Source organism: Ochlerotatus camptorhynchus, unplaced genomic scaffold, assembly GCF_037179485.1.
Source record: "Ochlerotatus camptorhynchus isolate MF236.1 unplaced genomic scaffold, CSIRO-AGI_Acam_v1.1 ptg000010l, whole genome shotgun sequence".
Classification (NCBI taxonomy): domain Eukaryota; kingdom Metazoa; phylum Arthropoda; class Insecta; order Diptera; family Culicidae; genus Ochlerotatus; species Ochlerotatus camptorhynchus.
The window spans coordinates 2,952,329-2,978,958 of NW_027040502.1; the positions used below are offsets into that span (position 1 = coordinate 2,952,329).

Sequence of the window (26,630 nt, forward strand, 5' to 3'; positions counted from 1 at the left end):
ATTTTCCCGAATACAAACGTGGCTTAAATTGATCGACTGTCAAATTTCTCTTCCATTACAGGTCTGAATTGTCAGGGGGAAAAATTCATCTTCCGAGGGGGACGGCCCCGGCGTGGTGGTTAGCATCCATATCTCTCACACAAAGAACACGAGTTCAAATTTCATCCCGGACAAGTCTCGAATGATCCAGCAGTGTTGTTAACCTCAAAAAATCTTCCGAAGAGAACGCGCATCATCATCATCGTTTTTGCCGGTTTTCCAGCCGAAATCAATCCGAAAATTAAGCCAATTTGTGTGTGCATGTGCGTGTTCAAGTGAAAGTTATTCAGTGAAACGTGAACTGATGCAAATCCAAGTGCTCATCGTACTTTGACGGATATGATCCGGTTTCTGTAACCGTAAATTTCGGTGGCGAAGACGAAGGCCATTGATTGAGAAGATTTACTGCGTCTTTATTGCTTTCTTCGTCGTGAGAACCGCTGTCAAGCCTTGCGGCGATAGGCGGGACAATAACGGAAACACGCTGGCAGTTTGACATGTGTTGATATGACAGCCTTCCTAGCCCCGTCTCGGAGGAGGCGGAAGTGACGTGTGAAGCGATGTACGTTTGTTCGCGTGTGTATTGGTAGAGTGGTACTGATGATTAAATAAGGTATTCGAAAAGCAAAGCGCGATTGAGTAAACAAGGAAGAAGCACACAATGAGTGACACGGTCGACCTGGACCGGCTGATCAACTGTACCCAGGCTACGATCCGGCGGTTTCCCTGGTCCACCGAGTACAATGCGACCGTGATTGGCGAGTTCAACCGGACGGAAATATTGGACGTGCTCGGTGCGATGGTTACCCGGGGGAAAAGCTACGTTCCCAAGCAGAACGAAGCGGTTACGCTAAGGTAAATATTCCTGCTTTCTTGAAGCTCCAAGGTAGATATCAAACAAACAAACAAGTAAACAACTACAGTTACTAGCGGTGGGCTGTCGGTAATGCGATCGGAAATAATCCATTTCCAGTTTCACTTCTCTTGATGGAAAACCCGATTTTTTACGCAGATTCCGATTGGCGCCTCTGGCGCTTGTACCGGTAAGAGTACCGTCAGCACATGTAAATTTGGGAAGGCCAATAATTTATCAAGCGAAGTGGCGCGGAAAATATGAAAATAATGTTTTACGGCTGGTTGGGGCTGACAAATCGTGCCGGTTGGTAACACGGCCAATGAGAATTACCCAAAGAGAAAGAAAGTCTACACAATTGAATGGATAAATGTCTAAAAACTGAAGGAACTCAGCACTGAGTAGCTGCAGTTTTTAGAAACGTCTCATTGAATTCTCGCCGCAAGATTGCACAAATCCTACCTTGCTAGTGTAGCCGTTTAACATCGATTTGCTTATTAATTCAGCTTGCAAATTGTTCGACTTGACAGCGGTTTGATTTTTTTTATTCTACCAGTAAAACGCATAGATTAGTGAAACTTCTAACAAATACTAACGGTGGCAAAGAAGACTATAGAGCTTGATGACGTTTAACGCACGCACACTAGTGGGTGCATCATCGGGTAAAATTGTTTATTATTTTCCTCAAACTAACCTAAAAGATATATGAAATTAGATCTGTCGAAATGAGTTTGGCAGCGATTTGTTATTTATTTTCCTCGGATTTTGACTAACACGCTCACATATCGCACCAATACAATCGGTTGTTAACATGTATATATATCGGAGTAGAAGTGACTCTTTCTTCGTGATATTCTCATCGGCCGTGAAGTGATTGAATTATCGTTTTGCCTGAAGGTATTTTTCGTCATTTTTTTTGGCAGATAAAAGAAACGTTACATGAGTGCTACTGCAGATGAGTCTGGAAAGCTTATTGAGTGGTGTTATTTTGTTTACGGATCGTGATGTTATTTCAACTTAATTTCATCACGAATTTATTTTTGCCAATCCTGGAATAAAACTTTGGTTGCTCAGCTTACACGGAGATAAAAGTATCGTAGAAGCTATTAATTTGCCGGTCAAATCATAAACAAGGCTGGATTAAAAAAAAAGGAACAGCAGTATTTTTCAGATCAAATATGCCAGTAATTGATTATAAATGAAATAAAAATCAAAAATAAAATGATTCCCTGCTAGAAGCATAACTAAAGGTACGTTTAGACTATCTGATTTGTTGGTCTGATTCGAGTGGACTCGATAATTTTGTCGGATGCAAATGTTCGAATGCGTTCAAACTTTTTTGACATGATGATTAGATTTGACGTTTGATTTGTCGAACGTTATAGGTTTGTGGTTAATTTTCATTCGACTCATTCAGCAAAATAGCCGCAAGTGAAATGAAAATATTGATTTTTTTCTTCTAAAATTTCAAGAATTTGATTTGTGTTTTGATGACATGCAGCAGCAAGGTAAACCGATTTCCCTATTCAATGTGTATCATTTGACTGATTTTTATTTTCCAGTGTGTTTGGCCGTCAACAAAACAGTCTTTATATAATACAAAGTATGTATTATATAAGAATAAGCGTGCAGGTCTGAGAGCCTATTAAGAATTTTTAGAGCTTCAGAGAGATTTGGAGATCTAATGTTGAGCTTCAGGGGAGTTCGTAGATCTTGAGAACAGAACTACAAAACTTCAGAAAATTTTACAGAAATTAAAAGAAGTTTGTAGAAGTTTAGAAAAATTCACAAGAGAGAATGTAGTTCAAAGGAATTTTCAAAACTTCAAGCAAGTTTAAATATTTTCAGATTTATTTGTTAAACTATAAGAGAAATTTTGGTAAATATTAAAATTTTGGTAGACCTTCAGAAAAGTTCAAGAATCTACAGTGAAATGTAATGTAAAGTTTTGAGATCTACTGTAAGATTATTGAACATCAGAACAGTTCGTAGATTTTCTGATCAAAGCTACAGGACTTTGGAAAAATCACAAGAATGGTCATAGATCCTCAGATAATTTTTTAGACCTTCAAGAAAGAGTGCAGCTTCTCTGATGCATTTTTAGAACGTCATAAATTTTAATGGATCTTCAGAGAAATTTGCAAAACTTCAGGAAAGTTCGGCGGTATAAAAATAAAACATTTAAAAGATTTCAAGGAAACTTGTAGATCTTGTAAGAAACATTGAAAACTTCAAGCAAGCTCAACTATTTTCAGATAAATTTTGAGAAATTTAGGTAATTTAGAAGATCTGCAGGGACATTTTCAGATGTTCAGGGTAGCCCGAGAACCTACAGAGGATTTTACAAAACTTCAGACAAGTTTACAGATCTACTGAGAAATGTATTGAGCCTCAAGGTAATTCGTAGGTCTTGAGAATGAAAACTACGGAACTTCAGACAACTTTACAGAACTTTAAAGATATTTGCAGAACTTCAGGAGAGTAGTCATTTAGAGAAATTGGTAGATCTGCAAGAAATTTTGCAGATCTTCAGAGACATTCAGAGATTCAGTGTTTCAGAAAAGTACTTCAATTCCAAAAACAAATCTCAGCGAAGTACGAAAGTCCAAGATTTTGCAGAACTCTATGAAAGTTGAAAATAGATAGATCTGAAGAACTTCTGAAAAGTCCGTAGACCTTAAAAGAAGTCTGTAGGAAGTTCGTACATTTTTAGAAAAAATTGTAAAGCTTCAGCAAAACTCACAAAACTTCTGGAAAGTTCGCCGATTTTTAGAAGTATTTACACAACTTCAGAGAAATTCAAATATTTTCAGATAATTTGTAGAGCTTTAAGAATTTTCAAAGAATTTCAGATAAATCTGGAAGCCCAGGAATCCACAAAGAAATGTACAGAACTTAAGAGAAGATCTACTGAAAAATCTGCAGAATTTTATTGAGGTTCTTGGATTTTAAGTGAAATTTACAGAACTATTGGGAAATTTGCTGATCTTTATAGATATTTGCACAACTTCAGAAAAATTAGTAGATCTTCATCTTCCGGGAAGCTCCAAAAATTTCTAGATATTTTTTATACCTAAGGGAATTGCGTAGATATTCAGAGATATTTGCAGATATTAATTGAATCATGATAATCTACAGAGAAAATAATATAACTTTCGAGAAGTTCGTAGATTATTAGACATTTAGTGAACATCAGAGATAATTATTGATATTCAAGGATCTTAAATCTACATGGATTCAGGAACTTTGTAATTTTTTAGAGATATTTGCAGCGCACCCTGTATAATACTTTAAAATAATCTGAATTAACAAATCTAGCATTCAGAATCATACGGGCCCAACTGCAATGATTGATTACACTAGTTTACAAAACAACATAAAAAGTGTGAACTTTAGTGGTTGACCAACGTTTCTAAGGCAAAATCCTACGCTGAATTCAATGCCGTGGTCAGAAAAAATTAAAGTAGAGCCATTTTTGAGATATACAAAATTTTTGATTTTTTGAATTTTAGACAAAAGTACGATTACTAAAATGTCAATATCTTTGGAACTAGTGCACCAATTTTAAATATTTTTTATGAAAGTGAAGCTAAATAAATTTGCTATCGTTCACTAGAATTTTATGTATTTTATGGTATCTCAGAAGGATTAAAATTTCTCGATTCGGTAGCTGTTTGTTTTGCTAGCTAACACAACCGTTTGCAACCTTGTATTGGAAATTTTTCATCAAAATGTGCTTCTTCACTGCAATAGTTGCAAGAGAAAAACAATCATCTCAGTTAGACCCTTATCATTTCAAACGCTAGAATTATGTATTCTAAACATTGATGGCGGTAAGCTCCAACTCGGATTAACTTTTAATACCGTCCCTGTTTGTATGATCTGAAAAATGTTTGCTCAGAATTATGTTGATTAACTCTGATGTCGACATCAAACCAGCCGGACATTCTTGATCGGGATTTAATCCGAGGATAATACCGGTTGGAGCTTACCACCATGAATGTTTTGTCACAGAACTATTTATAATAACTTGACTTATTTGCCATCGATGGTTCGGGACGATAATGTAAGTCATCGGTTTGACTGTGTCTGTGCGTTGTTGCAACGGAACATTGAACAGCAATGGAACTGCGATTCTCACAGTAGGTTAAAACACCACGGTTTACAAGCTGCGGGCGTGTTCTTTCAAACGATGCTTCTCCTTCACTTTGCCTCTTACGCTTTTGAACGGGTGGTGTTATATTTAAACCACTATGGTCGATAGGTATTAGCATTCGAATCATTTGTTGATTCTATCGAGCATACGGTAACGTGAGCGGATCTTCTTCAGGCAACATGTAGACATATTTTCCAGTCCTCGATTGATGTGGTATGTTCTTGTGTGGTAAAACATCTTTAATTAATATGGTTCTTTGAGAAGAGAATAGCTTTTAGCTTTGACATTTACGACTTGGTAGTCTGACGTCTGAAATTTCGAACATCTTCTACAGATAAAAATTAGCATTAATCTAAAAATTCATACTCACAACAAAGTGCTTCTGGTAAACATACAACAATTTATTTGCAAGTACTGTTAGTAATGGGTTTTCAGCATAAAGTCCGCACCGCTGCAACCACACTCTTCGCAGATCACATTGCTTTGGCACTTCTATTTGCTTGACATTAAATTACGGAGCACTCCTGAGATCACACAAAATTTGAATTCATCTTGTAGCGAGCTTTGCGAACAGTGTCTGTCTGTCTGTCTGTCTGTCTGTCTGTCTGTCTGTCTGTCTGTCTGTCTGTCTGTCTGTCTGTCTGTCTGTCTGTCTGTCTGTCTGTCTGTCTGTCTGTCTGTCTGTCTGTCTGTCTGTCTGTCTGTCTGTCTGTCTGTCTGTCTGTCTGTCTGTCTGTCTGTCTGTCTGTCTGTCTGTCTGTCTGTCTGTCTGTCTGTCTGTCTGTCTGTCTGTCTGTCTGTCTGTCTGTCTGTCTGTCTGTCTGTCTGTCTGTCTGTCTGTCTGTCTGTCTGTCTGTCTGTCTGTCTGTCTGTCTGTCTGTCTGTCTGTCTGTCTGTCTGTCTGTCTGTCTGTCTGTCTGTCTGTCTGTCTGTCTGTCTGTCTGTCTGTCTGTCTGTCTGTCTGTCTGTCTGTCTGTCTGTCTGTCTGTCTGTCTGTCTGTCTGTCTGTCTGTCTGTCTGTCTGTCTGTCTGTCTGTCTGTCTGTCTGTCTGTCTGTCTGTCTGTCTGTCTGTCTGTCTGTCTGTCTGTCTGTCTGTCTGTCTGTCTGTCTGTCTGTCTGTCTGTCTGTCTGTCTGTCTGTCTGTCTGTCTGTCTGTCTGTCTGTCTGTCTGTCTGTCTGTCTGTCTGTCTGTCTGTCTGTCTGTCTGTCTGTCTGTCTGTCTGTCTGTCTGTCTGTCTGTCTGTCTGTCTGTCTGTCTGTCTGTCTGTCTGTCTGTCTGTCTGTCTGTCTGTCTGTCTGTCTGTCTGTCTGTCTGTCTGTCTGTCTGTCTGTCTGTCTGTCTGTCTGTCTGTCTGTCTGTCTGTCTGTCTGTCTGTCTGTCTGTCTGTCTGTCTGTCTGTCTGTCTGTCTGTCTGTCTGTCTGTCTGTCTGTCTGTCTGTCTGTCTGTCTGTCTGTCTGTCTGTCTGTCTGTCTGTCTGTCTGTCTGTCTGTCTGTCTGTCTGTCTGTCTGTCTGTCTGTCTGTCTGTCTGTCTGTCTGTCTGTCTGTCTGTCTGTCTGTCTGTCTGTCTGTCTGTCTGTCTGTCTGTCTGTCTGTCTGTCTGTCTGTCTGTCTGTCTGTCTGTCTGTCTGTCTGTCTGTCTGTCTGTCTGTCTGTCTGTCTGTCTGTCTGTCTGTCTGTCTGTCTGTCTGTCTGTCTGTCTGTCTGTCTGTCTGTCTGTCTGTCTGTCTGTCTGTCTGTCTGTCTGTCTGTCTGTCTGTCTGTCTGTCTGTCTGTCTGTCTGTCTGTCTGTCTGTCTGTCTGTCTGTCTGTCTGTCTGTCTGTCTGTCTGTCTGTCTGTCTGTCTGTCTGTCTGTCTGTCTGTCTGTCTGTCTGTCTGTCTGTCTGTCTGTCTGTCTGTCTGTCTGTCTGTCTGTCTGTCTGTCTGTCTGTCTGTCTGTCTGTCTGTCTGTCTGTCTGTCTGTCTGTCTGTCTGTCTGTCTGTCTGTCTGTCTGTCTGTCTGTCTGTCTGTCTGTCTGTCTGTCTGTCTGTCTGTCTGTCTGTCTGTCTGTCTGTCTGTCTGTCTGTCTGTCTGTCTGTCTGTCTGTCTGTCTGTCTGTCTGTCTGTCTGTCTGTCTGTCTGTCTGTCTGTCTGTCTGTCTGTCTGTCTGTCTGTCTGTCTGTCTGTCTGTCTGTCTGTCTGTCTGTCTGTCTGTCTGTCTGTCTGTCTGTCTGTCTGTCTGTCTGTCTGTCTGTCTGTCTGTCTGTCTGTCTGTCTGTCTGTCTGTCTGTCTGTCTGTCTGTCTGTCTGTCTGTCTGTCTGTCTGTCTGTCTGTCTGTCTGTCTGTCTGTCTGTCTCTCTGTCTGTCTGTCTGTCTGTCTGTCTGTCTGTCTCTCTGTCTGTCTGTCTGTCTGTCTGTCTGTCTGTCTGTCTGTCTGTCTGTCTGTCTGTCTGTCTGTCTGTCTGACCCTTATAGACTCGGAAACTACTGAACCGATTGGCGTGAAAATTTGTATACAGGGGTTTTTGGGGCCGTGAAAGGTTCTTATGATGGTTCGAGACCCCTCCCCTTCTGTAAGGGGGGCTCCCATACAAATGAAACAGAAATTTCTGCATAACTCGAGAAGTAATCAAGCAAATGGAACCAAATTAGGCATGTGGGGGCGAGTGTGGGGGTATAAGGAGATAATCTTAGGGAGTAGCCCCTTAGATAATAGGGGGGGGGGCTACGTACAATATAGCATGTTTTTTTTTAAATCGGCGCATAAACTCAAGCTAATATTGAATCCCGAGCAAGACCGGGCACACTCAGCTAGTTATATATAAAAATGAGTTTTTTTTAGTTTTTTCATTATTTAAATTGTCTTTGACCTAAAAGGCTGGATTCTATTACAATCCATCTGGCTTGATCGTCTCAATTAAACACTTAAATCTAATGTCACTCATTAGAAATTAAAAATTAAAAATTAGCCGACATTAATCAATGACGAAATCTGCAGGTATTAATGTCAAAGTGAAATAGTTCAGATACTTCGTTTAATTGATGAGTCATGACGACAAACGAACTGTTTGCAGCATAGTTGGTTGCATCTAAGATTAAATAAGGCAAAAAGATGACCCACACATTTTCCCATATATTGCACATGAGACACCCCAATATTAATTATTACCGCCATCTGTTGAGAAAAAAGCGAAAAAATAATAGATTTGAATCAAACCAATTTACCGTGCATAGATTTGACAGGACGCAAAACGATGAAAAATAAGAAGAAGAGTTGTAAACAATATTCTTCTTAGGCTCTGAACCATTTGGTGGATTATTTTAACTTTTGGTTAAAATTTGACAGATGAAAAGTTATCGATTAACCCTGCTATCCGAGCATGGTTATTTCTGACAGACAAGAAGTTAAATTTTGACAACCGTGGCTCGAAAACCGGTCGATCGACAGCACGGGGATTTTCGAACATAGAAAATAACTTTCGAAATGTCACTTTTAACCACGAGTTAAATTTAACTTGGCAAATGGTTCACAGCCTTAGCCGTCCGCGAGTTAATTTGAAAATCGAATCTGTTTTTTATGAGCGTTTCCTAATCATTTTTATTGCCGTGGCGTGAAAAGTGAACCTCGAGGTGAAACTTGTGGATAGGCATGTAAAACTGAAAAAAACGAGGCTACAGTACGGAACCAGTGAAATGCGGTGACGTGGGCTAACAATATAATGACATACATTTTTCGATTCCAGATTAGGTCGAGTACGTCGAGTACCGGAGGATCATTTTCATGATGTTGATACAGGCATTGAAGATTATCATGCTCAGTGTGGCCCTTCTTGACAAGGACATATTGGGAACCGAATAAAAAAGAGCTCGGCTGGAGATTCATCGCGCTTTACGCCCTTCTACGGCTACCGTCAACGATGCGACGAAATCGAGTGTCCAATATCATGGTCACTGTTGCACTTTCGGCCCTCACTCTAATCGTAACATTCGTCCATATTGGTTAAAATGTTGGCCACTTCAATGTATGAACCCTCAATTGACAGCATAATCGATTTTGTCAAGGGCGGTCTCCTCTGTAATGCTCCATATGACGTGTCGATGTACCTTATCGTTGTAAGCGGAAATGTAAGCTTGGTATGGATTTTGATTTTATACAGGTACGTTTAATTCCCAACTTCTGATTCTAGCCTTACATCAAGAAGATCCTGACCAAGTTCAACGTCACACCAATATTGAAATTAGAAACCAACCGTGGAACTGAACATTAATCATTTATTGCGCTGTTCCGGAAATCGCGAGACATTCTATGTCTTGGAAATGCAGTAGCAGACGCACAATAATACATGGAAGGGAGAAATGTAGAACACACATAAAACGCTAAATACATGTTGAACTTTAAAAGATACTGATATTTATTCGACGTAAGCAAGAGCATTAAGGATTGTACATCAAGTGGTGTCACATTTTAATAAGCATTGATTCGAACAAAGAACGTATGGATACTGTGACTGTACAGTTATCTTATTGTATGTTGAGCTTCTTGCGTTTAGTTAGTTCCCTCTTAGTTTTTTTGTTCTTACGATTTGTTTTATCATCTACTTTTATCTTCATGTTCATGATCTGTAATTTGGCTTTTACCAACATATTTAGATATTTGTTGGCAACTATCCTTGCACAAGGAACGCAAAGTACGTCATATACCAGCTTATCGTCATTTTTCGATTGGTACGACCAGAAAATAGTTTGCAATATAGCACGCTTAACACCACGAACGCTTTTTTTCAGATGTGTTTCGAAAGTTTTCTCGAAGACGGAAACAATTTTTTTTGCAAAACTGAAACATCTTTTCTCCTGAAACGAACAACCGACTTTCTGGCTTATATCTCTTCAAGTCGAGTAGAAACGCTGACCTGCTAGTAACATCAGAGGTGGCCTTTTCGATGCATTCTCGTTGTTTCAATCGAGAGCAGACCCATCCAGTTGAGTAGTAAATGCTGCTCAGCTGATTAGGATCGGTGATATCGCTTTCGTTGACTTTCTTGTTACCGGGCCTTCGTTTTTGAGGTGCCTTCGGGATTAACTTAATTTTAGACATTTGGGATGTGTTTACGAAATACTTGCTGATGTCGGCTTGAACATTACCAAGTTTTTAGGTGCAATCAGCTGGTTGATTACAATTGCCTTATATGCCGATGCAAATTTACTCGCATCTGGATCGTTGTTGTTGGAATTTTTCCAACGAATTACCGAAAAAAATTGTTCAATGCAATCTTGCGATAAGTTGCGAGTTTTTAGAAATCCAAATCCATACACAGTTCTCAATTCCTTCCATAGATGTCCAATAGCGGATATGTATTGAATCCAGCCTTCAATGAAATAAGGAAGTCTCGATTGGCCCATCAGTTTTGGTAACTCAGATTCCTGTTAAATCAAAAATACGTTCAGCAGGTTAGCAGGTACAAGATTGCAATTAATCTCACCTTTTCCAGGTCAAAATATTCCTTCGAAATGAAACTGAGAGATTTAAGTCGTTGTTTCATTGAAGCTAAATACTCCCAATGCGGAGAATGTTCAAACAGTGGTCTTTTAAGATCCTGCAAATGTAAATGTTTGCGTAACAATATGCATTTGAACATGATTACCTTAGTTACCTTAGTTTCTTTAAAAGACAAAGAGTTAGCGCAATCAAAAAAGTTTGTCGAAGCTTTCGCAGTAGTTTGTAGTATTCAAGCATGCGGGATGGCAGTTTTTTGGTATGCACATATGCCTTGATACCTGCACTCACAGACTCGCTTAATGTCTGCATTGCTTTTCCAACGTTCATTTCGGTGTAGGGAGCAAGATTTACATGATCATAAGATAGTTTTGGTACAGTTCGGGGAATATGTTTGATATCTTCATGGAAAAGATCAATTATGTGTTGAAATGAACAAATTTGTCCATCGAAGACAGCATTGTGACGTAACAAGTTGTTCCTGGTCGATTTAATCAGATGCGGCGCGTCGTAGGCACAGTAAATTTGTTGTTTCTCGTGTACAAACCATGGTTGTTGTTCACTGATTCCGAGGGATTTGGAAAGAGATCGATTCGTGCTGTTCTGATCACACGTTATCATTTTCGATATCAGTCCTGTCTCAGCAACTAGCTTAACTCCTTCTTTAACAATTGTAGTTAAACGAGCTGCGCTAGCAGTACTCGCATTAAAGAAAAAACCCACTGCCTGTTTAAATCTGGACTTCATAGATTTTACCATGATAGTCAATGCATTATTAGCACGTTGTTTTAAATTGTTGTCCTCCTTCCCAACTTTCGTGGGGAACCCCATGAAATAATCTATTTCTGCATTAGCCACGTAGGTCAGTCGCTGTGCTATCGACATCTCATCTATGACAATCGTCACTAGTTTTTCGTCTTCCGGGAGACCTGCAACACGAAGCTTCAAAAGCTGGAGTATTGATTTCGAATACCCTTCAGTCACTTTCAATTTAGATAGCCATGTACGTGTCGTGTTTATCGACGGCAGAGTAAAATATTGCCGCATTTGTCGATAAATACGCTTTGTGTGAGCAGTAATGTAGCACTATGGCCATGTTTTTCATCCGGTCTGAATATCTTGCGCCACGTAATTTTCGAGTCTTATTTTTTTGCAATTCAGACAAGATGGGATCAGACAAGATGGGATGCTTTTCAGATCCCTCAGCCAATAATGTTTTCAAGGCAGAAACTTCCTTTTGAAGATTTTTGATTCTGATTTTCTGCTTCGAGGCTTGTTTTTGGTATTTCCTTACTTTCTTTTTTAATTCTCTATTCTCTTCTTTCACTATCACCAATCTTTCCATGGCACATACAATTCTTTCTATATCTCCACTATAATCGTGGTCATGGGAAATATGGCTGCCATGGACTTTAGTTCGCTGTACGTTAGAAAGTGGAATAAATGTATGGTCTTCGAGGTCTTCATGCCCAACTTCTACTTCTCCAACGATATCGATCTCACTTTGATCATATTCTTGATCAACATCCATTGACGAAACATCTTCCATATTTTTTGATGAGAAATTAAGGTCGATTTTCATTGGAATCGCCATAGAAGCAAAGCTGGCATTTTGTCCTTCCAATATAGCTGGGAATAGTGAGGGGATAGCATAGCTCCGTAGTCTAAAAAAATGTTTATTTAATATTATTTTGTTTTTATTTTACCTTCTCTCAATACAAACCCTTGTGACTTATTCTTAGGATTAATGAAATGGTTGTTCTTAAAATGCTTAGAACATATTTGACTGTGCTTATTTACGGCCGGATTGCGACAGAAAAGAGTCCAGACGTGCACATCCATTGAATCATGCATAGGGTTAGGTTATAAACATATGAATAAACTATGCAGGTACCTGTTGCGAGCAAAGATTCGGTAAAACGATGAACTTGAAAGAGGAGTTTTAACACTTAAGCAGCCTGTTACAGCACACGCAATTCGTCCCATATTCTTCGTTTTTCACATTTTTTAGCAATAGAACACACAACAAACAACGATCGGCACCATAAGCATCAAGTATATCAACAAACTGTATGAGCGTACTGTCAGCGAAACTGTCACTGTCAGTTGAATTGACGTTCAGCTTGACAAGTTAAAGGGCCAAAATTAACAGTGTATTAGTTAGATTTTTGCTCACCTCGAGGTGCTATTCAAGTCTCCTGCAAAAATTATAACTGGGTCATCTTTTTGCCTTATTTAATCTTAGGTTGCATGTACTACTTCATGTAACAAGGCTCTCGGACGAAGTGTTCGGGCGGAGCATAAAGATTAATTTTGGCCAGTAGCTCAGAAACGGCCTGCGATACGTTTCGTCGCTCAGCAAGAGTATCAAAACCCAGCAAACGACACCGGTCAGCATACGGTGGTATATTCAGCGGGTCACTCCAAGGAAGATAGCGCAGTACTTATCTGACGAATTTGCGTTGAACAGCTTCGAATCGTGCACTCCATACTGCTTGGTAGGGATTCCAGCCAACACGCGCGAATTCCAATAGTGAGCGTACCAATGAACAGCAAAGGCCTTTAAAACACAGAGGATCACGAAATTCCTTAGAGATCTTGAACATGAATCCAAGCCGACGATTTGCTTTGTCGATCGTGGTTGAGAAGTGGCAAGTGTATGTGAGCTTTTCATCCAACATGACACCGAGGTCTTTAACGTGATCGACACGTTGAACTGCAGTCCCAGCAACGTTATAATCAAACAAAACGGCAGTCATAGTTCGACGGACATGTACTTATTTATCAGCGACTCAAACACCTTTGAATTAACCCCGAGCGGCGCCGGTGGTGTAGTGGTAAGCGTGATTACTTCTCACCCCAGCAGGCCTGGGTTCAATCCCAGTCGGCGCCGCCGGGATGTTCTGAGGCATAACATCTCTGATCACGCCTTCCTTCGGATGGGAAGTAAAGCCGTTGGTCCCCGGTTCATGAGTTGATAGGTCGATAGGTAGGGTCCAGGTGTGGGAGCTGCCTTCCTGGCACGTCGGTAGCATTGGTGCTCAGCACGGAAAACAAGATCAACGGAAAACAAATCAAGATAAAAATAAACCCTGAGCGAGGTAATCCCACGGTGGTTTTCCACATTGCGTTTGTCTCCTTTCTTAAAAACAGGGAACATAGTAGAGCGTTTCCATAGCGCGGGAAATTTCTGCTGACGAAGCGACAAGTTGAAGAGCAAGGACAGCCGAGCAGCTAAGATATCGGAGCATTTTTTTCAGGACACCCGATGGAATAACGGTCGAACCTGGTGAAAATTACGATTTTGTTTTAGTACATCTACGGCAAAAAAACATCCATGTTCGGCGGTGATCACGTAGGAGGCGAATGCGTTGGAAACAGCGATGAGGACATCACCCCCGGGAGAACGAATGCCGTTGGATGAATTACTGAATTGATTCTCCCATCGAGCCAAGTTTCAATGAAAACATAAACGTCATATTCCCCGTCAAGCGCAGCCAGATAAACATCGTCCAATTTAGTAATGAGTCCCCTGGTGTTCTGATAGTAGACTCGTCGGCCGCTAGAGGGTTCGACGTGAGCCGTGTCAATGGTAACTTGTCCAGGATCCAAGCGGGAGATCGGTGAACTATCAGGCAGCAAAAGATCACCTGGCGTAGAAAGGCTGGAAGTGGTGGCCATAACCGAAAGCGAAGATGAACTGAAACCGAGCGGCGGATCAACAGTTGAACTCACATGGACGAGTTCATTCTTGCCGTAAAGCTGGGTTTAGGCAGGGCAAGTCAATTGATCAAGTCAGTTGAATTCAACTGACTTGAACGCGAATTGAACGTGTAAACCATACCATTCAACTGACTTGATCCACTCACTTGAATTGAAAAAAGTTGAACCAGGCTCAATTTTTCAAGCCAATTGAATTCAACAGAGTTGATCATTTGACTTGCCTAGTCTAAACCCAGCTTAAACGAGTGGTTAGGAGACCCCTTCACCAGGCCCGCACACAGGGCCGGGACGGCTGCAGGTCACTGACGGGAACGGCTCGACTTTGGCGGGGGCTCGGGGGCTCGGGGGCTTCCATGATGCCAACGGCTGTGCGTCCCAGTAAACAAACATAAATTGAAGTTGATTCATCATAATGGTGTACGCCGTTACTCTTCGGCAGGTGGGGCTGGTATACTGTTAATGCCATTTTCAGACCACAATTATCGATATGTATACGATGGTACTCTGGAAACCAAGAATTTTTCACGCAGAGAAGTTGTTGCTTGCTGATTGTACTTGCCTACGGTTGGAGTGTGAAAACCCCCTCTCCTAACTCAAACGCAGGGCTGGGACGACTGTTGAACGCTGGCAGCATAGGCTCGACTGCATTGATAGGATCAGGGGCTTCCACATGGCTAGTGGTAAGAGTGCGTCTGAGTGTCGAGTTGAATAAAGCAGGTTGTGTTTTTATCGGAAATGATAGGCTGTAAGCATATTACATTTCAGGAAGTGGATGATTCGAAATATCGTCGTACTTGCCTGAGATGGGGTTTTGGAAGACCCCTTCTTCTTATCTAAACACAGGACAGGGACGGCTGGAGGTCACTGGTAGGAATAATTCGACTGTGATGGATGAATTAGGGGCTTCCATAACACATATGGTATGCGTGCGTCCCGGTGTCCATCTTGGGTCAATCACGAAGGAGTTCATTGTTGAAGTTCGACTAGAAGTGATAATCGTTTCAGGGGCGGAATTATTCAGAAAGCGATCATACTTGCCTGCGGTTGGATTTTGGAAGACCCCCTTTCCGGGCTCAAACACAGGACCGGGACGACTGCAGGTCGATGGCGGGAGGGGCTCAACTGTGATGAGGAGATCAGGGGTTTCCAAAATGCTAGTGGCGAGTGAGCGTCCCGGTAACCGGTACCCGGCAATATCACTCCGTCATAGATGAATGATGACTGGAATTGGCGGACTTCGGAGTTGTTTGCGGTATGTTCATTTGTAACAATCCTTGAGGCTGGAAGATGATGATGACGTGTAGGGAGCTGGATCAGCAAATCGCAGCATTGTTCAGATACAATAGTACTTTTACTTATTTTCTCTATTGCACTAAATCAAACGAGTAGAAATAAGCGCTTGATTGACTTCTGACTGGACTAGAAAACTAGGGGTTTGACACATAGCTGAATACACGTACTCAACCGATGTGCGGTAAAAGAGGTGAGGAGAAAGGAAACTAGTGGACTCTTTCGTTCTCGCGTCTTCTTATGCAGCAACAGACGTGACGTCACGTCTGCTGTTGCTTAAGAATACCGTCAGAATGAAAGAGTCCACTAGTTTCCTTTCTCCTGACGTCTTATACCGCACATCGGTACTCAACATCAAAACAACAAAACATATCATGGTACCGCTGACAACGTTGCAGATGTTCGGTACGCAGCAAACTTAAGCGATATGACAGCCATATCCATCCCCTGCTTGAAAACACACGTTAATAAATCCTTTGATAAGCCCCCGGTGTGCTAGAGCTAGTCTAAAAAAGAATGGCCGCATTACCTTGACAATTAGCCTTTTCAGTCACTCTGTAACTCTTTACCCGTACACAGCAAAAAAAAAAAAAATGTAATATCGATCAATGTAATTCAAGCTGATGTTTGAAATAATGATGTAATAGCAAAAAGCAGATACAATATTACATCAATGGATGTAATTTTGTTCGCAAAATCGATGTACATCGTACAACGATATATTACACAACCGATGGATTGACCTGGTTGCAGCAGTTTGGATGTAATATTCAACAACTTTTTTTTCTGTGTATGGTAAAATCCCTTAAGCAAACGTCAGTCTGTGCGAGAAACATGTTAGACATTACCTTACCCTTTCACTCCAGTGAAAATTCTCATAAGATCCTGTTAATCTTTGCATGAAGAGACGGTGGCTCGCTGGTACCAAGGCATGGTGGAGTGAAGAGATAAGACAAAATCCGTTAGACTTCGGGATTTTACTATAGGAGTAAAGAGTTAAAAAGCCACCGTCAACGTCAATACATACACGTTATTTCAAAACTACTCAAATTTGGGTAGAATGCTCTCAGATAGGTCACAACTGAACCTACTCAAAAATGGGTAAACTATGTTGGGAGTGACAAGCTGACACATTAGGGTGGGGCTTATTTTTCAAAATATTTTGGGGACACGTTTTCTCATGTGGAAAATGATTACTAGGGCCAAATGAACAACTTATCCAAAAATGAGCATTTTTCGTTAAGATTTAGAGGTGGCGCAAGAAGCCTAAGACCAATATATCGTAAGAAGCTGATTTTCGAACAAGTCTAGTACGTTTTTAAGTAAAGATATCTTTAACCATTTTCGAGACATACTTCATAGCAGGTTTGGACTTACACCCACGAATATGATTTAGTGCAAACAGTATTCGTGGCAGTGCTAGATACAGTGATCGTATGAGTACAATAAAGATCGAGCGAGAACGCGAGAGGTGAGAGAGAGAGAGAGAGTGAGAGAAGAGAGAGAGAGTGAGAGAAGAGAGAGAGAATGATTAAATCGAAATGAACATTTCAAATGGTCCTATCTGCTTTGATCGATTCTCTTCATCGACTATCTATTTTGATAACCACTGCTATGCAAACAGATTTCGCGCTAATTTTACAACATAGTTTGATAAAGGAGATTCTTATCTAGCATCCAAAACTTCAAATACAGTAGGGAAAGCTTTTACAGCCGAGTTGATAGAATTGCTGAGTTACATGAATTGACTTTGAATTACAAAATATTTACGAAAGAAGCCATTGCTTACGTTTCCGACATTGGTCCATATGAAGACTCAGTGTCGAATCACGATAATTTAATTTTGACAGATCGATGTTCAACTATACCAGTTATACCACTGAGGAAACACAAAAAAGGGGTCAACTTTTAGTCAGCAGTTTTGCATGAAGTTCCACATATGTTATGTGGTGAAAGTCAATTCTCTTCATCGATTTCCTCTTTTGATGACCATGGCTTCACTAACCTATTTCGCACTAATTCTGCTATGCTCTTCTATCATCCAGGACAACAATCGTATCAATGAATGTGTTTGCCTTCGAGTTATGAACGAAACTAGTTTCTTGTTGAAAATCAAAAGGCAATCGGTGCGTTGAAATATTTCTGATCGATTGGTGATAAAATTATTGAAATTGGTCCATGGGCAGCTGAGTTATTAACGTTCAAAATCTTTCATAATGTCGTTACATGTTCCATTTTAGCTTTTCAAAAAGTATACATCCTTATAGAAATCACAGACGTAGTCCTACGTAAAAAATTTGACTCCTTTGGGCCATGTAGAAGACGAAAGTGCTTTCGCCTTCAAATCTGCTGAGACACCGTCTTTGAAAGAAATGAACTCAAGGCCAACAAACAAACTGCTAACCAGAATTTAAAACCTAGAATATGTGAGATTTACAAAATATCAAAAGATTTCTAAAGTGTACGTATTTTCAACTCATTCAAACGGGAACATTTCAACACTGTGGACTATGTTATTTCAAAGTTGCTACATGTTTTCATAAGATGAAACCAACTAACCGTTGGAGAGATAATCGTTTCACTTGCTTCGAGAATATACACACTCCCATTTTTTTTTATCAAGATTAACATTGAGAAAAACAGTTTCAAACACATTTTCATTAAATTTCATTGTGATAAATAAAGCGCAGAAGCTAAAACGTAGACCATGCCATCGTTCCACAATTTGCTCCTCCAGTCAACAGCAGTACGTCAGAAATCGGCATACAAATGGAACAGACTCCATATACATGTGTGCTGGTTTGACTTGCAGTCCTCGAGACTTTTGTTAGAATTGTTCGCGTACACATGGTTGAACAGCAAAAATAAAATCATCACTCAGGGAAACACCTGCAAAATCGAGCGCAACCTTTCTATTGAAAGTGTACCTGCATAACCGAGGAAACCCCATTCGTTAGCGCTTTCCATTTGTTATGTTGCAAAATGTGAATTTGGCAGTTTGCGGTTTATTTTTCAATAGGGGCTATTGGTCAAAACAATGATTTACCTTTGCCGCTTGCTACGCATACAGAGCGGTAGAGGGGTATTTCCGAAATATTTTTGATTGTATGCCACAGTATTGCAAAAACACCGCTCGGGTCATGGTGGAAGCGAAGGGAGGTGATCGATTTTTAGTCGATGAAAACAGATAGGACCTATTCAAAAATAAGTTGAGCAGTTTCTGTTTGTGGAATAAAGCAAGAGCAAATTTTCATTAAGTCGAAAGTAACAAATGTTAACGAAACCCTTTCACATAATTGTTATCTAGATAGTTACAAACGTAGGTGCTTGTTCACTTTGACATGGATTTTTTCAATTTAGTTCATTTAATTTGGTTAAAATATTAATTGAAAACGTAAGTGGACATTCACCGTTTTGCTTTCTCCTTATTAAAGTGACTACTCAAACTGTTTGTTCCTAAGATGGTTTCGGTGGTTCTAATATGATGAATGGGCCGCACGTAAGGAGAGGTACTTGATAATTCCCCCGAATATCCTGGTAAATTCCCTTCGAGTTATCTAACATTAAACATTCTGGGTGTACCGAATGACGTATCATTACTTTTGGCTCAAAAAACAGTATTTTTTTTAGCATGAAGGCTAACAATCCGCTATTGTATGATTAAAACACTGCTCAAAATGCTAAACATTGCTTTCACTATGAGATTACAGTGAACTCTCTACAACTCTATATTCAAGGGACCATCGAGTTATAGAATAACAATCCCATACAAAATCGCTATCACAGTAGCCATGAAATTAATGTTTACTATGGTTCTATAACTCGATATCGAGCTAGTGGACATCGAGTTGTGGAGAGTTGACTGTATATGTGTTTAATTGGAAATAGCAATGATCATCAAAACAAAACCACGTTTTTCTCGGATCGGGGCGAATGTTACTTTCGACGTATTGAAAATTTGCTCAAGAAAGGAAAATTTCATCCAGACCACAAAATCCATTGATTGGCATTGCTGCCCTTTCCGTCGCTACAACAATGGAGGGCAAATTGCCAATTAAATTCAGCTCAGCTCTCTCCTGTCGCCGCCAGCCAGTGAGTGTACCAGGAATGTCGCGATATTTATATATGGCATTTAATCACCGACGAATCGATGATTTTATTCCACGTGAGCTACTAGGTAATTGATGTTGGTGACCCTTGTTTAAGTTGTTTTATTTTCGCTTAGAAGACAATAATGATAGGTAGCTCCGCTTCACAACATCTATGAAGTTAACAGATAGGCGAAGATGAAAGGGAAGGAGACATAGGGTAAAACGTGAGTCGTTTCCGATATTTCATCCGTATCAAACCATGAAACTGCCGTTTTCCCTATCCCGAATGATTCATTTCCGCTGAAACCAAGGAATGCAACACGATAGTGGGTTCAAATCAAACGATTAATGGTTAAAACGGGACGTTCATTTGATTGCCTTCTGAAAAGAAAGATTAGTCTTGAGTCAAAATAATCGTTTGACCTAAAAAAAATATGCCGAAGGCATGTGAAAAGATTCATTCACGAGAGGATTCAGTTAGAAGACCGTTAGCTCATTTGTCATAGAATTGCTCAAAATTCATGAACAAATTTGAAATCTCCCTGAAATCAATTCACTCATCAATTTTTGTGAAGTTCATCTCGGTTCAGTAAGCATATAGCCAAAATCATCATTCGGAAAAATTAAAAAAAAAACTGATGATGTACTAAAAAATATTCCATACGATTTGACAGGTAGCAAAACGTCATTAAAGATTCAAAGTGACGATTGACTCACAGATGGCGAGACGGTGCAAATGGTAATGACGTTTAGATATTTGTCAAATTGCATGACATTTTTTTTAGTACATCATCATTTTTGTAATTGTGGATCTTAAAACCAGTTTTGGCTTTGCTTAGATTCGCCAATTATTTCGTTAGGTAATTGGATGCATTTTAACAACACAAAAACTAATTATTGTTGATTTTATAATTTGACGACACCTCGCTATGATCTCAAAATTTAGCAAAAGATACCTCCCTATAGCTGTCAAATTTTCTTTTGGGAATAATAGAAAAAAAATATATATATTTCCGTTTTCTTTTCTGCTGCGTACCAGGCTTTAGGCATAAGTATTTTAGGCATAATTTAGATATGAAGAATGAACGGTAGGCATAATTCTTTAACGACTAGAAAATAACCCAAAAATAAACAATGTTGCTTGAGATTGAGATTAATTTTATGTAAACTGCTTTATTTATCGGCTGGTGGGCCTTCCAACCCTTAAAACGATTTATCTCCGAAAATATGGCTCTAATCGCGAAAAGAGGGGTGTTCAGATGGTCGAAATTTTCATACCCGGATTTCTCAGTATATAATATTCCAAAATCCTTTATTTATCGGCTGGTGGACCTTCCAACCCTTTAAATCGATTTATCTCCGTAAATATGGCTCTAATCGCGAAAAGAGGGGTGTTCAGATGGTCGAAATTTTCATACCCGGATTTCTCAGTATATAATATTCCAAAATCCTTTATTTATCGGCTGGTGGGCCTTCCAACCCTTTAAATCGATTTATCTCCGTAAATATGGCTCTAATCGCGAAAAGAGGGGTGTTCAGATAGTCGAAATTTTCATACCCGGATATCTCAATATTTAATATTCTAAAATCGTTTATTTATCGGCTGGTGGGCCTTCCAAACCTTTAAATCGATTTATCTCCGTAAATGTGGCTCTAATCGCGAAAAGAGGGGTGTTCAGATGGTCGAAATTTTCATACCTGGATTTCTCAGTATATAATATTCCAAAATCATTTATTTATCGGCTGGTGGGCCTTCCAAACCTTTAAATCGATTTATCTCCGTAAATATGGCTCTAATCGCGAAAAGAGGGGTGTTCAGATGGTCGAAATTTTCATACCTGGATTTCTCAGTATATAATATTCCAAAATCATTTATTTATCGGCTGGTGGGCCTTCCAAACCTTTAAATCGATTTATCTCCGTAAATATGACTCTAATCGCGAAAAGAGGGGTGTTCAGATGGTAGAAATTTTCATACCCGGATTTCTCAGTTTATAATATTCCAAAATCGTTTATTTATCGCCGGTGGACCTTCCAACCCTTTACATCAATTTATCTCCGTAAATATGGCTCTAATCGCGAAAAGAGGGGTGTTCAGATAGTCGAAATTTTCATACCCGGATATCTCAATATTTAATATTCTAAAATCGTTTATTTATCGGCTGGTGGGCCTTCCAAACCTTTAAATCGATTTATCTCCGTAAATGTGGCTCTTATCGCGAAAAGAGGGGTGTTCAGATGGTCGAAATTTTCATACCTGGATTTCTCAGTATATAATATTCCAAAATCATTTATTTATCGGCTGGTGGGCCTTCCAAACCTTTAAATCGATTTATCTCCGTAAATATGGCTCTAATCGCGAAAAGAGGGGTGTTCAGATGGTCGAAATTTTCATACCTGGATTTCTCAGTATATAATATTCCAAAATCATTTATTTATCGGCTGGTGGGCCTTCCAAACCTTTAAATCGATTTATCTCCGTAAATATGACTCTAATCGCGAAAAGAGGGGTGTTCAGATGGTAGAAATTTTCATACCCGGATTTCTCAGTTTATAATATTCCAAAATCGTTTATTTATCGCCGGTGGACCTTCCAACCCTTTACATCAATTTATCTCCGTAAATATGGCTCTAATCGCGAAAAGAGGGGTGTTCAGATAGTCGAAATTTTCATACCCGGATATCTCAATATTTAATATTCTAAAATCGTTTATTTATCGGCTGGTGGGCCTTCCAAACCTTTAAATCGATTTATCTCCGTAAATGTGGCTCTTATCGCGAAAAGAGGGGTGTTCAGATGGTCGAAATTTTCATACCTGGATTTCTCAGTATATAATATTCCAAAATCATTTATTTATCGGCTGGTGGGCCTTCCAAACCTTTAAATCGATTTATCTCCGTAAATATGGCTCTAATCGCGAAAAGAGGGGTGTTCAGATGGTCGAAATTTTCATACCTGGATTTCTCAGTATATAATATTCCAAAATCATTTATTTATCGGCTGGTGGGCCTTCCAAACCTTTAAATCGATTTATCTCCGTAAATATGACTCTAATCGCGAAAAGAGGGGTGTTCAGATGGTAGAAATTTTCATACCCGGATTTCTCAGTGTATAATATTCCAAAATCCTTTATTTATCGCCTGGTAGACCTTCCAACCCTTTAAATCGATTTATATCCGTAAATATGGCTCTAATCGCGAAAAGAGGGGTGTTCAGATGGTCGAAATTTTCATACCCGGATTTCTCAGTATATAATATTCCAAAATCGTTTATTTATCGGCTGGTGGGCCTTCCAAACCTTTAAATCGATTTATCTCCGTAAATGTGGCTCTAATCGCGAAAAGAGGGGTGTTCAGATGGTCGAAATTTTCATACCCGGATTTCTCAGTATATAATATTCCAAAATCCTTTATTTATCGGCTGGTGGGCCTTCCAAACCTTTAAATCGATTTATCTCCGTAAATATGGCTCTAATCGCGAAAAAAAGGGGTGTTCAGATGGTCGAAATTTTCATACCCTGATTTCTCAGTATATAATATTCCAAAATCGTTTATTTATCGGCTGGTGGGCCTTCCAAACCTTTAAATCGATTTATCTCCGTAAATATGGCTCTAATCGCGAAAAGAGGTGTGTTCAGATGGTAGAAATTTTCATACCCGGATTTCTCATATTTAATATTCTAAAATCCTTTATTTATCGGCTGGTGGGCCTTCCAAACCTTTAAATCAGTTTATCTCCGTAAATATGGCTCTAATCGCGAAAAGAGGGGTGTTCAGATGGTCAAATGGTGGATTCATACCCGGATTTCTCAGTGTATAATATTCCAAAATCGTTTATTTATCGGCTGGTGGGCCTTCCAAACCTTTAAATTGATTTATCTCCGTAAATATGGCTCTAATCGCGAAAAGAGGGGTGTTCAGATGGTCAAATGGTGGATTCATACCCGGATTTCTCAGTGTATAATATTCCAAAATCGTTTATTTATCGGCTGGTGGACCTTCCAAACCTTTAAATTGATTTATCTCCGTAAATATGGCTCTAATCGCGAAAAGAGGGGTGTTCAGATGGTCGAAATTTTCATACCCGGATTTCTCAATATTTAATATTCCAAAATCCTTTATTTATCGGCTGGTGGGCCTTCCAAACCTTTAAATCGACTTATCTCCGTAAATATGGCTCTAATCGCGAAAAGAGGGGTGTTCAGATGGTCAAAATTTTCATACCCGGATTTCTCAGTGTATAATATTCCAAAATCCTTTATTTATCGGCTGGTGGGCCTTCCAACCCTTTAAATCGATTTATCTCCGTAAATATGGCTCTAATCGCGAAAAGAGGGGTGTTCAGATGGTCGAAATTTTCATACCCGGATTTCTCAATATTTAATATTCCAAAATCCTTTATTTATCGGCTGGTGGGCCTTCCAAACCTTTAAATCGACTTATCTCCGTAAATATGGCTCTAATCGCGAAAAGAGGGCTGTTCAGATGGTCAAAATTTTCATACCCGGATTTCTCAGTGTATAATATTCCAAAATCCTTTATTTATCGGCTGGTGGGCCTTCCAACCCTTTATATCGATTTATCTCCGTAAATATGGCTCTAATCGCGAAAAAAAGGGGTGTTCAGATGGTCGAAATTTTCATACCCTGATTTCTCAGTATATAATATTCCAAAATCGTTTATTTATCGGCTGGTGGGCCTTCCAAACCTTTAAATCGATTTATCTCCGTAAATATGGCTCTAATCGTGAAAAGAGGGGTGTTCAGATGGTCGAAATTTTCATACCCGGATTGCTCAATATTTAATATTCCAAAATCGTCTTCCAACCCTTTAAATCGATTTATCTCCGTAAATATGGCTCTAATCGCGAAAAGAGGGGTGTTCAGATGGTCGAAATTTTCATACCCTGATTTCTCAGTATATAATATTCCAAAATCGTTTATTTATCGGCTGGTTGGCCTTCCAAACCGTTAAATCGATTTATCTCCGTAAATATGGCTCTAATCGCGAAAAGAGGGGTGTTCAGATGGTCAAAATTTTCATACCCGGATTTCTCAGTGTATAATATTCCAAAATCCTTTATTTATCGGCTGGTGGGCCTTCCAACCCTTTAAATCGATTTATCTCCGTAAATATGGCTCTAATCGCGAAAAGAGGGGTGTTCAGATGGTAGAAATTTTCATACCCGGATTTCTCAATATATAATATTCCAAAATCGTTTATTTATCGGCTGGTGGGCCTTCCAAACCTTTAAATCGATTTATCTCCGTAAATATGGCTCTAATCGCGAAAAGAGGGGTGTTCAGATGGTCGAAATTTTCATACCCTGATTTCTCAGGGTATTTATCGGCTGGTGGGCCTTCCAAACCTTTAAATCGATTTATCTCCGTAAATACGGCTCTAATCGCAAAAAGAGGGCTGTTCAGATGGTCGAAATTTTCATACCCGGATTTCTCAGTATATAATATTCCAAAATCGTTTATTAATCGGCTGGTGGACCTTGCAACCCTTTAAATCGGTTTATCTCCGTAAATATGGCTCTAATCGCGAAAAGAGGGGTGTTCAGATGGTCGAAATTTTCATACCCTGATTTCTCAGGGTATTTATCGGCTGGTGGGCCTTCCAACCCTTTAAATCGATTTATCTCCGTAAATATGGCTCTAATCGCGAAAAGAGGGGTGTTCAGATGGTCGAAATTTTCATACGCGGATTTCTCAGTATATAATATTCCAAAATCGTTTATTTATCGGCTGGTGGGCCTTCCAAACCTTTAAATCGATTTATCTCCGTAAATATGGCTCTAATCGCGAAAAGAGGGGTGTTCAGATGGTCGAAATTTTCATACCCTGATTTCTCAGTATATAATATTCCAAAATCGTTTATTTATCGGCTGGTGGACCTTCCAAACCTTTAAATCGATTTATCTCCGTAAATATGGCTCTAATCGCGAAAAGAGGGGTGTTCAGATGGTCGAAATTTTCATACCCTGATTTCTCAGTATATAATATTCCAAAATCGTTTATTTATCGGCTGGTGGACCTTCCAAACCTTTAAATCGATTTATCTCCGTAAATATGGCTCTAATCGCGAAAAGAGGGGTGTTCAGATGGTCGAAATTTTCATACCCTGATTTCTCAGTATATAATATTCCAAAATCGTTTATTTATCGGCTGGTGGGCCTTCCAAACCTTTAAATCGATTTATCTCCGTAAATATGGCTCTAATCGCAAAAAGAGGGCTGTTCAGATGGTCGAAATTTTCATACCCGGATTTCTCAGTATATAATATTCCAAAATCGTTTATTAATCGGCTGGTGGACCTTGCAACCCTTTAAATCGGTTTATCTCCGTAAATATGGCTCTAATCGCGAAAAGAGGGGTGTTCAGATGGTCGGATACCCGGATTTCCCAATATTTAATATTCTAAAATCCTTTATTTATCAGCTGGTGGGCCTTCCAAACCTTTAAATCGATTTTTCTCCGTAAATATGGCTCTAATCGCGAAAAGAGGGGTGTTCAGATGGTCGAAATTTTCATACCAGTGCTGCTTTCGGTGCGTGGCGTTGAACATTGTTGTCCAGCACACAACGAAAGGCTCCCCGCAAGAAGCGAGCTGCAGCCCTCACCGAAGAAGGAGGAAGAAGCCGCACCGCTACTAATAAGATTCAGTAGCTCTTTGTGAGTTGCTGTGGGCCATATAAGCCAAGCGTGTCACCCTCGTTCCAAACAACATACAGCTCGCCAGCTTCAGCCATGTTGAACACCCTAATAGCTCAGCATTACTCAACCATCACGACAAAACGGTCCTTTTCAGGACCAATATAAATTGTTGTTGTTTATGTGTTTATTTGCTTGAACGTTCGATCGCCTTGCTGCCAGCCGCATAACCCTCAACGCTATTTGATAATGTACCCAGAAACCAAACGTAGAAAAAAGCAACAGAAATCTCGAATTTATATAATTCAACGCGAATATCTCGCGATGGGAATTTCTCCAATCAAT

The 26,630-nt window shown here is 39.7% G+C and overlaps 1 protein-coding gene across 1 annotated transcript in view; it reads left to right on the top strand.

Moving 5' to 3' along the window:
• Positions 1-596: 596 nt before the first annotated feature.
• The window catches only part of TkR86C (Tachykinin-like receptor at 86C), a 471,986-nt gene continuing 445,952 nt past the window's right edge, over positions 597-26,630 (top strand). The window contains exon 1 of the mRNA XM_065220371.1: positions 597-894. Within this exon, the coding sequence (XP_065076443.1) occupies positions 701-894 (194 nt within the window). The 5' untranslated portion in view covers positions 597-700. The remainder of the gene's footprint in view (positions 895-26,630) is intronic.